Source organism: Phycodurus eques, chromosome 15, assembly GCF_024500275.1.
Source record: "Phycodurus eques isolate BA_2022a chromosome 15, UOR_Pequ_1.1, whole genome shotgun sequence".
Taxonomy (NCBI): Eukaryota; Metazoa; Chordata; class Actinopteri; order Syngnathiformes; family Syngnathidae; genus Phycodurus; species Phycodurus eques.
Window position 1 is genome coordinate 2,259,470 of NC_084539.1, and position 11,802 is coordinate 2,271,271.

The 11,802-nt window shown below is 43.1% G+C and overlaps 1 protein-coding gene across 1 annotated transcript; it reads left to right on the forward strand.

Annotated features, from left to right (window-relative positions):
- Positions 1-565: 565 nt before the first annotated feature.
- On the forward strand, positions 566-11,123 carry cdk9 (cyclin-dependent kinase 9 (CDC2-related kinase)). The gene is made up of 9 exons (XM_061699266.1): positions 566-782; positions 881-1,070; positions 1,180-1,293; positions 1,709-1,790; positions 3,308-3,398; positions 3,578-3,744; positions 4,396-4,567; positions 7,675-7,823; positions 10,245-11,123. The coding sequence occupies exons 2-9, from the start codon at positions 937-939 to the stop codon at positions 10,608-10,610; spliced, it is 1,275 nt and encodes a 424-aa protein (XP_061555250.1). The 5' UTR covers positions 566-782; positions 881-936; the 3' UTR covers positions 10,611-11,123.
- Positions 11,124-11,802: the final 679 nt, after the last annotated feature.

Sequence of the window (11,802 nt, forward strand, 5' to 3'; positions counted from 1 at the left end):
ATTTATTACTGTACGGTATTTATCGCGTCTATTGAAATTAAAAATATCATTTAGAGTTAAATTACTGATGGCAAAACCGTTTTGTTGAATGAACTTGCGATGTCACCTCACGTTTTAGCCACTGCTACCTTAAACCACACAATAGTTGTTTCTTCTTAATTAACAAAACATCTTCTGTCATAGTTTATGTAAAACAACAGGACATCGATAAATACATTTAGAATGTGACTTTTGGCGTCGTGGTGGTATTATACCTCCAGGTCGCCAGGTGTCGTCTTCAGATTAAATAGCTTTTTTGATGCGTTCACTTACATTTATAACTATAGACATCATTAACTCCGTTCGGTTACGGGGTGGTGGTTGGTTAAAAAGGACCACACTAACTGTCCATAACTGGTTAATAACACGCAAGAAATACTGATTGTGAATTTAGTTGGTGCAAGTTGACGTACAATGTTTCCTTTTTTTTGTTTTAATTTTGATGATTAACATGTCTTTTCGAATTCCCAGTGATCATGAACTAAAATAGCGTGAGTCAAGGGGCTCCTCATTCTGAGGAAATTGATCAACGAGCAAAACCAGGTTACGAGGAATGTTAAAAAACGAATGGTGCGGAATGGAGGGTTGTTGATTATCTGCAAGAAGGAGTACCAATAAAAGCGAAATGCAGTAGAAATCGAGTGCCATTAAAACTAAAATGTTCGTGGATTTACATCATTGACTATGGTAGTGGGGTAATAACGTATACAATCAGTATGGGTTGGGTTTTTACTCCGGATAATGTAAGTAAATCATATGAATCATTATTGGTTAAAATCTAAACACACTAAAATCAGCACTGATAGATGCTTTTAATATCTGGAATCCTTGTGTGGCTTAGTTCCACCATACTGCATCTATCGACTGAGCCACACTCCAGCCCGATAGGTGGTGATAATGTGCCCGAACGCTGGTTGCCAATCGCCACGCAAATCAAACAACAACAAGAAGGCGACACGAACGCAAAATCGTGCCACCAAGCAAGCGGAGATGCAGCGAGAAAAGACAAACAACTCAGGCGGGGCTGAAAAGTGAGGATGCATACACAAATCACACCTAATTAATCTGTCTGGCGTGTCAATTTAATGCGCCTTTAGATGTGTCCAATGTGTGTAATCAAATAAAATGTCTCCTATCCAGGCCTGACCGGGAAGCCGCCATTATGTCCAAATACTACGATGGAGTTGAATTCCCTTTCTGCGACGAGTTCTCCAAATATGAAAAACTAGCAAAAATAGGACAAGGGACATTTGGGTAAGTAATATATATATATATATATATATATATATATATATATATATATATATTTGTCTGATAGAGAGTCGTGTTTCCGTTGCAACATACCTTACCAAGCTAATTGCTAACAAACGCCAGTGACAAAACAACCGTTTGCGACGTTTACGTCAACCGCCAACCTTCTCGATAGACTTTTAAGTCACGACTTCATTTAATAAACGTGTTGTGGCTGTACGTGTACGGGGGTTCTGAAATCGTCTGCATTTCGCTATTCTTAAAAACAAAACCATGAACAGCCTAGTCCCAAAATGGTGGCCACGGGGGGTAGACTAGTCAGTATAAAAAGATCATTTGAAAGTTTCATATACTATACGTCACTTTTCTGTGAATCTGTCTGTGATTGCGCTCGTCTCTTTCTTGTCATCTTTCGCAGGGAGGTGTTCAAAGCGAAACACAGACAGACTGGAAAGAAGGTTGCACTGAAGAAAGTATTAATGGAAAATGAGAAGGAAGGGGTAAGACGTTCACACTGGTTTTGACACGACAGTTGACCCTGCTATTCGCAGAGGGAAGTGGTTGTGAAAAATTGATTCTCACCTAAAAGTTACTGATCTTAATAGCTTCAACAGCTTCAAACATAACTGTACCCTTTAAAATATTGTGCAGTAAACTGTTTACAGCGCTGCATAAGCACGCTGAAACACAATGTACAGAACCTCTATGTACGCACGTGTTAACGATTAGGATTATAATACATTTTTATAGCGGTGCAGTCTGGTGTAGAATAAGTAACATTTGACAGGGCAGGGCGGCAAAGTGCAGGACTTACTTTGGTGCCGACGTTCCTGGGTCGAAACGCTGCAGCTTCATGGGCCAAGGTAGCACTTTGGTGTTTACTGACGCGACCGCTGGATCCATGCAGTGACAACATGAACCTACGATCCCAAGCCGGGCTCAGCATCGTTTTTACCGTGGCACATAATGGCGTGCAATAAGCGTTCCCACAGAGTACCCAATCAGCGAGGTTGGGCGACTGTGCAGCGTGGATGAGCTATTTCTATTTATTTATTGTTTTGAATGCAACATGGTGTAGATGACCGCCTGCAGCCTGCGGTTTTTGCTTGCATCATGACAACATCCTCTTTCTGCCTTTTTATTTTGGTGAAGTCTTTTTGGCCGAAACGTTTCAGTTTGCTTAGTCATAAGTTATTTGTCGCAATGAGTGAGTGGCCCCCTCACAACAAATAAGTCCCAAGGGTGTGCGTCTGCGGGCATGTGCAAGAGAACTGGCACCGTTTCGCATTGGCTGAGGACCCCACTCAACCAATCGAGAGGCGGGGTCGGGCTCAGGAGTCCACCCGAGAGCGGCCCGATGGACAAGACACGTCCCACACCGAGAGATCCAGTGCTGTTCACTGGTCCCACCGAGGCGCCCCAAAAACCGGTCATCGCAGGGACCCAATGCGACCCACCCACCTCCCCCATTTTTTTGCGATGGTTAATTCCAGTGGGGTTCGGCTGCGTTGCGCAGTTTGCAGCGGGCCTGAGGCATCTGTGCTATCACCGGATTTGGTTTTTATAATTTATTTATTTTAATTTTTTTTGTGTGTGAAAGAGACACATGCCAGGAGAAAATAGACAAAGTGCACAAACCCGTCAAATGATTCAGCCCACGGAAAGTGAGCTATATAGCTTAGGCGTGACTCCTTTTGACACACTAAAACAAATGTTATCCCGAATGACAATGAAAGCAAAGCGCGTTGTATCACAGAAGTGGAGCTCGTCAATCACTCTCATCTGAAACAAAGGAGCATGACTGATTTCCATCAGTCCTTTTTGACTGGTTGTCCAGCAATATTTATTTACTTTCAAAAGTTTTGACCTATGCTGTTCTGAGCAATTGTGCACAAAATGTGCTGTGTATTAGTTGGTTTCATTTAGTCCAAGAGAGTTTTTTTTTCTAACTATGGATTAATGTGTCCTATTTGCTACTGTTGAATGTTTATAAATTGCTATCTGGTTGCTGTTTCAGTTCCCAATCACTGCTCTGAGAGAGATAAAGATCCTGCAGCTGCTAAAACATGAGAATGTGGTGAATCTGATTGAGATCTGCAGAACCAAAGGTTGGTTTCAACACAGTCAGTTATTACTATCCATTCATTCGTTTTTTAATATTACCTTTACGGCGTTTCAACTTAAAAGCTGAGCTTTGAGGTTGTCGTGCTTATTAAAATACAATTAAATTACGTTGCTGTTTAAAGTTGGTGTAGTTTTGACTGTTTCTTTCCAATCATTCTCCCAGCTACCCAGTTTAACCGATACAAAGGCAGCATCTACCTGGTGTTTGACTTCTGTGAGCACGACCTGGCCGGGCTGCTTAGCAACACGAATGTAAAGTTCACCCTGTCAGAGATCAAGAAGGTCATGCAAATGTTGCTCAATGGATTGTACTACATCCACAGAAACAAGGTAAGACAAATATACGTGTCAAAGACAAACCAGATTTGCTGTGAGTGGAACATGGCGGCGGTAGCTGGTGCACCTGCGATTAAATTTGAAAAGATCTCCCTTCCCATGTTGCTGTGTAGGAATGCATTGACTTTTTGGCATGCGTGTTGTTATATTTGCTATGACTAGCAATTGCAGATAACGTAAATGTGTAATTTTGTATGAGTATACATGGATGTCAAATTTGAAGTTGAACTAAGATCATTGACGTGGTGTTTCTAAATACATGAAATGTTTGAAGATGAGTTCTGAAAACCTCTAAAGACAAAGAACAATATATGGTAGTGCTGAATAGGGGTGCCACAAATGATTAGTTTGGTAGTTGATTAGTCACTGATTATTTTTGCTGTTTGCCGACTAATCGGATATAACATGATATATAACCATCCTTGATGGTTAGCAAGTCTCCCCTTGTGTAAGTGAGTCGTGTAATGTCTCCAAAGACGATCGAAAAACACAAAAACAATACTAGAGAGCGTGTAACCGTGGCGACCACACTGGTAGGCGCCATCTCTAAAGTTAAATGTTACAGCAACAGGAGTTGCAAAGTCATACAAATTGATCATTATGCTTATGAATACAGTTCCTAATCATGATGCTGTTTGATGTCAGATCCTTCACAGAGACATGAAGGCGGCCAATGTGCTCATCACCAGGGATGGCGTCCTGAAACTGGCTGACTTCGGTTTGGCTCGAGCTTTCAGCCTAGCAAAAAACAGCCAAGGGAACCGCTACACCAACCGTGTGGTAACACTGTGGTACAGACCTCCAGAGCTGCTGCTCGGTAAGAAGTGAACACAGGGACTGCATATGACATCTGGACTGCAGAAATGTTTTCACTGTCTAGATTAGCATGTTCATTTGCAAGTCATGGTAAGTAATGTAGATTGAAACAAGTCCAAGATGAGTGAGAAGAGAGGGAGTTGGAACTGCAAAGTGCTAGGGTGATGGGTAATGTTTAGTTAGTTAGCAGGATTACATGAAAACTACACAACCCATATGCCAAAGGGGAGGCCCATGTGCAGCGTAAGAACCCATTTACATTTTATTGGAATTGGAATTCAATTACAATAGAACATGTTATTTCTCTTGTCCATTTAATCCGAACATTTGGCACCGTTCGCCATTAACCGGAAGCTAGCCTACTTATTAAACGTTGGACAAACTGTAAAATACAGGGCTTCACCTTTTTTATTTATTTGTTGTACTTTTAATAGTTCAACCAGGGTTGGCACTGGGTCATGAAACCTCCTAGGCAAAGTGGCTAAACGGTAGGCTTTACACGATCAGGATTTTTGGGGCCGATCACCGGTCAGCAAGTTTAAAAAATAATAATAATAAATAAATAAAAAAATAACGATCACCGATCCGATCACAAGAAGGAGCAATGTGTCTATTTACATGACTTGTTCAGTTATTGTATATACCTGTGTACCATATCCATCCATCCATTTTCTGTACAGCTTATCCTCACAAGGGTCGGGGTGGGGGGGGGGGGGCGTTCTGGAGCCCGTCCCAGCTGAAATTATTCTCTGCGCATTTTAGACAAAAGTTAAAACACCAATGACCTCTTGGGGGCATTCAAGAATTGGCCACTGACAAGTTTAGGTCAAACCAACATTACAACTGACAGAAATAATGGCTGTTAACTTACTGTAATTAAATTACTTTATTGCAATTAAATTACTTTAATAAATACTGCTAATGACATGCTTACTCTGACTTTCTCACTGTCCCAGCTATATGGACCGGTAGGTGTTGTCCAGAGTTCGAGTCCATTTGACTACCCCAACCCCCAACGCTGGGTTGCTTGAACGCGGCATGCTCCTCGTGTACATTCTTCAGGTGCTCGATCAAATTTGTGTTGAAGCATTTAGATGGCGTTCCCCACGATGTACTTCAGTTGTGCACAAACTGCCAATAACTTGGGTGTTGTTTATCTGAGACACCGCAAAATAGTCCCACACCGACGACTTTTTTTTTTTTTTTCACCGACAAGATTGCCAAAACTTTATTGGCCGTCAGATAGTTACCGTACTGCGCAACAAGACACGTGACAAGGCTAAAAATAAACTAGCTTTTGGATTCATACGCGACGAAGACGCTGAGTTAAATGTCTTGTGCGGAGCCGATCGATGACGTCATTGAGCGGGTCGGCGACTTGTGACATGAAAGCCGATCAGCATAAAATGCTAATTATCGGCCGATATCGATAACGCCAATCAGATCAGTGTAAAGTCTACTAAACGGTATGAAAATATCCTAGCCACACTTGTTGGTTAGCCACGACATCGTGTGTTTATGTCGCGAAACCCTTAGCCACACGTAGCCAGTTCTCGTCACTGGGAGGGACGCCGATAAGCTTGAACTATGTGGGTCCAATTAAAGCTGTGTCGTCATCAATGAGTAGTAGGGCTAAACGATATGGGAAAATACTCTTAATTAAATTGTTGCTTGTTTCTTTTAAACAAATATTGCGATTACGATTTAGCATGTGATTTTTCCGGATGAAGTTTATCTTCAGCATTATTCACTAAAAACCCAAATTATTTTATAGTATGACCATCACAACATTAGATATAGCCAACAAATTCACAACTCTTTCCTGTTGGCAAGGTGTAAATGTTAGGATGAATTGATATGAATAACAAATCTTTATTTTACTACTGGATTGTAAAAAGAGAAATGTTTAATCACAGTAGAATTATTCACTTATTGATTTAACTTCGTTCATTCATTTTCCATACCGCTTATCCTCACCAGGATTGCGGGCGAGCTGGAGCCTTTTCCAGCCATCTTTGGGCGAGAGGCTGGGTACACCCTGAACTGTGCCAGGCAATCACAGGTCACAGTAAAAGTGTTAAATTGATTCACTTCTTTGATCATCCTCAAGAGGGCTCTTAATGGACTTTATAGAATTTTGTCTAATTCAAACTTTTTAGTTGAACATGAACATTCTAAATCTTTGTTAAATATTAAGAGTCTAACTTTAGCTGTCAGATAATTTTAACAAGATTTCAAAAGCAGGACAAAGTGGTCTAAATTACATAAGCAGACATTAGCTCATGTTAGCCACGTTAGCTGATTAAATAATAATATTAAGTCAAGGGTAAGTGTTTTAGCGACTGTTAGCCAGCCACGTTAGCTGAATAATTATCAAGTCACGCTCCAAACTGCACGGGCACACATTGAGCACCGACACTTGGCATGACAACCAAAGTGGGATTAGCAGCTTGTGCATTGATGAAGAAGGCGGCTCGCTAGCTGCGAGAACTAATATGAAGTGCAGGGCACATTGACCATTGACACTTCAAACGTACGTCTTGGTAATAAATATGCATGCTTCAATTTGGCGCCAAGCGGCATCGGGTCTCGTCTTCCCTGATGCGCCGCTCCCCGCAGCTAGGAAAGCCCGTCAGGAGCAGCTGGACAGCGGATAGAAGCGTTTTACGAAGCGGGGAGAAAACTAAACCACTACACCGTTCACGCACGGCAGAAATGAGTGCGCTTTAACTTTTATGTGGAAGCGCTTTTGATTTTTGACGCGGGCAATTTTGATTTGCCAGTGTGGTGAACGTGGGCAATCTTCGCTTCGCCACATCCTGTTTCAGTTAGCCGTTGCCGAGGTGGAGAACGGGCAGTGCGAACCCTGTTCAACCTTGGTAGTGCTCTGCTAAGTGTTGTTCTAGTTTTAGGTTTTTATACAAGTTCCAAATAAAAGCGGAAAAGAATCACATGGACTGAGTTATGAGACAATAATATAAGCCTCCCTAGTTTTCTGAAAGCATGTTGTACAAAAGTGTCTCAATCAACCTCATCAAATCGATCAGATCAAGTCAAAGTTCAACGATCTCCAAGACTTGACGGTTGTTTTTGTTTTGTGGGGTCTAGGTGAGCGAGACTATGGTCCCCCAATTGACTTGTGGGGAGCAGGCTGCATCATGGCAGAGATGTGGACAAGAAGTCCCATCATGCAAGGGAACACCGAGCAGCACCAGCTCACTCTCATTAGCCAGCTGTGCGGCTCCATCACTGCAGAGGTACACCTCGTAGATTGACATCAATTGACGGTATACTGTACAGTGCAGTGGTAACTTGACTTACAAGTTTAATTGGTTCTGTGACCAAAATCCTAACTCAATTTTCTCAATCAAATCAATTTTGCCCATTGAAGTTAATTAAAAATTCAATGTAGCCCTATGGGGGGCACAAGGCAGTGCAAGCTGTAGACCGGTCCCAAGCCCGGATAAATGCAGATGGTTGCGGCGGGAAGGGCATCCGACTTAAAACTTTGCCAAACAAATATGAGCGTTCATCCAAAGAATTCCATACCGGATCGGTCGTGGCCCGGGTTAACGACAGGCGCCCTGCAGGTTGACGGCGCCGGTGGAAATTCAGCTACTCTGGGTCGAAGTGGAAGAAGAAGAGGTGGAAAGCGGGTTCTTCGGCAGCAAGAGAAGAGGAAAGAAAGCACAGAGCCTAGAACTGGATGTAGGGACTTTGAATGTTGGGACTATGGCAGGAAAATCTCGGGAGTTGGTTGATAGGATGATTAGGAGAAAGGTTGATATATTGTGTGTCCAGGAGAGCAGGTGGAAAGGCAGTAAGGCGAGAAGTTTAGGGGCAGGGTTGCAATTATTTTACCATGGTGTAGATGGGAAGAGAAATGGAGTAGGGGTTATTTTAAAAGAAGAGTTGGCTACGCATGTCTTGGAGGTGAAGAGTATCTGATCAAGTTATGAGGCTGAAACTTCAAATTGAGGGTGTTATGTGTCATGTGATTAGTGGCTATGCCCCACAGGTAGGATGGGACCTAGAGGTGAAAGAGGAATTCTGGAAGGAGCTAGACAAAGTAGTTCTGAGCATCCCTGACAAAGAGAGAGTCATGATTGGTGCCGATTGTAATGGACATGTTGGTGAAGGAAACAGGGGTGATGAAGAAGTGATAGGTAAGTACGGCATCCTGGAAAAGAACTTGGAGGGACAAGATGGTGTGGTAGACTTTGCAAAAAGGATGGAAATGGCTGTAGCGAACACTTCTTTCTAGAAGAGGCAGGAACATAGAGTGACCTACAAGAGCGGAGGTAGAAGCACGCAGGTGGATTACATCTTGTGCAGACGATGTCATCTGAAGGAGGTTACCGACTGTAAGGTAGTGGTAGGGGAGAGAGTGGCGAGACAGCATAGGATGGTGGTGTGTAAGATGACTCTGGTGGGGGGGGAGGAAGATTAGGAAGACAAAGGCAGAGAAGAGAACCATGTGGTGGAAGCTGAGACGGGACGAGTGTTGTGCAGCTTTTCGGGAAGAGGTGAGACAGCCTCTCGGTGGACGGGAGGAGCTCCCAGAAGACTGGACCACTGTAGCCAAGGTGATCAGAGAGGCAGGCAGCAGAGTACTTGGTGTATCTTCTGGCAGGAAAGGAGAGAAGGAGACTTGGTGGTGGAACCTCACAGTACAGGAAATCACACAAGGAAAAAGGTGAGCTCAGAAGAAGTGGGACACTGAGAAGACCGAGGAGAGGCGAAAGGAATACATTGAGATGCGACATGGGGCAAAGGTAGAGGTGGCAAAGGCCAAACAAGAGGCATATGATGACATGTGCGGCAGGTTGGACACTAAAGAAGGAGAAAAGGATCTATACAGGTTGGCCAGACAGAGGGATAGAGATGGGAAGGATGTGCAGCAGGTTAGGGTGATGAAGGATAGAGATGGAAATGTGTTGACTGGTGCCAGTAGTGTGCTGGACAGATGGAAAGAATACTTCGATGGGTTGATGAATGAGGAAAATGAGAGAGAAGGGAGAGTAGAAGAGGCAAGTGTGGTGGACCAGGAAGTGGCAATGATTAGTAAGATTGCTCGGAACGTCAGTACCGAAAGTTGATTTATGTATTTTAGATTTTATTTGATTTTTCTCTTCTCTTATCCGCCATTATGCTTGCCTCTTCTCAGTGTCTCCTGCAACCCCCCCCCCCCCCCCCCCTCCTCCTTCTTCTTCCTCTTCTTCAATCTGAGGGAGGGACGTTCACCTCAAGGCATTGTTGCCCTCAGGGTGCCTTTCCTCATTGCAGTCATCCAAATAGTGGACCACAAAGTCCAAAGCAAACAAGGTGAAGCGGCATTTAGCTGGAAAGAAAGATCTGTGTTCCAACAAGCGGGTGCTCGCCTTGCATTTCACTATGAAATGCTGCCGCACTTTTGCCATGTTCCCATCTTTTTTATCTTCTCCATTTGGCGTCATGTCGCATCTTCACACTCTGTTCGCACGCCTTCAGCCAAAATTTGAACCCGGGCCCTCAGAACTGTGAGGCGGATGTGCAACCCAGTCGTCTACCGTGCCGCCCACTACACTGATCAATAAAAAAATAATAAGAAGAATCATGCGATGCACTGAATCTTTATAAGTGAACCATGATATAGCGAGGGATTACCGTATTTCATTAATTGTGTTTACCTCCCGAAGGTGTGGCCAGGTGTTGACAAGAAGTACGAGCTGTACCAGAAAATGGAGCTGCCTAAAGGTCAAAAGAGGAAAGTGAAGGATCGTCTCAAAGCTTATGTCAAAGACCCCTATGCTCTGGACCTGATCGACAAGCTGCTTGTCCTGGACCCGGCCCAGCGTACAGACAGTGATGACGCACTCAACCATGACTTTTTTTGGTCTGACCCAATGCCATCGGACCTGAAGAACATGCTGTCGACCCACAACACCTCCATGTTTGAATATCTGGCTCCTCCCCGGAGGAGAGGCCACATGCCCCAACAACCGCCCAACCAGAACAGAAATCCTGCCACCACCAGTCAGACTGAGTTTGAGCGAGTGTTTTAGACAAGAAATACAGTTTTTATGAAGGCGCACAACTTGCTGAATGTTTGCTTTGGAAACACGGGACAAATGGCATCATTGTAAGGGAAACTTCGCAGTCGTTGATCGTGTCCAGTTTTGTTGCGCGATCACTTCATGCGTGAGCTGCTCGGGAAGGCTGCGCTCAGGTACTTGCGACTGGTGTTGAGAGTCCGCCCGTAAAGGTTTACAAGTGAAGACCGATACTTTTCCACTCATCGTTTGGAACACCTTCAATGGAACAATGGCCATGTTGGAGTTTTATTGTTAAAGCGGAATGTCTGTGGATTTATTGTTGTTATTATTATTTTTTTTTAAATTAACACACTTTTGTCTCTTTTTAGGCACGGGTAGTGTTTTGAGGGATTAAAACGTGGAGAATCACACTCCACTTTTGGGCAACTGCGGTGTACACCAAATGCATATTTGGATCGTGAAGGGCTGAGCTCAATCACTGTACAGAAATTTTCTATTTTGAATAAACTCAAAACCCTGCAATATGTTTGGACAATTGATCATAAACGTCTGCATTTTGATGCGTCAAGAGTAGATTTTGATTTTTAATCGAGTTTTCAGTGAAAAAGAATTTTTTTGGCCCCCCATGGAACATTAAGACTTCCAACACTGCAGATTTATTTTATTTTTTAACACATTTACACTGCAAACAAAGGTCGTGGGGTACAAACAATTATTGAGTACATTTTTATCTGGACAAGGTTTGTGGTATTTAGTGACCGGTATGAAAATGCTGCCAGATGATCTAATCATTAGATCACCAATTACAATACAATATTATAGCAGTTTAAACCAAGAAAAGGAAATTGTTGCATTTCAATGGCCCATTTGGTTCGAGTGCAACCTGCATTTCACCACAGACGATTTACCGTATTGTCTCTTTTAAATGTTATTTTAAGGGGGATCATCTGCGTCCAGTCGATGGCATTATCTTTTTTCTTCACTCACACTTGCCACTCGACTATCAGGCTCGGAGAAAAATGTGCTCAAAGTCAAATCAAGTTTGGATCATGCCTGGTCTTAGCTTTTTCTTCGACTTTTTGGGAGAGATGTCACCACCCAAACATAGTGGTGATGTAATACCCTTTTAAACAGAAATGTAATTTCCTGCGACATCGGAAAAGGCCTGGCTGATCATAACAATATGAGCACACTGTTAGTT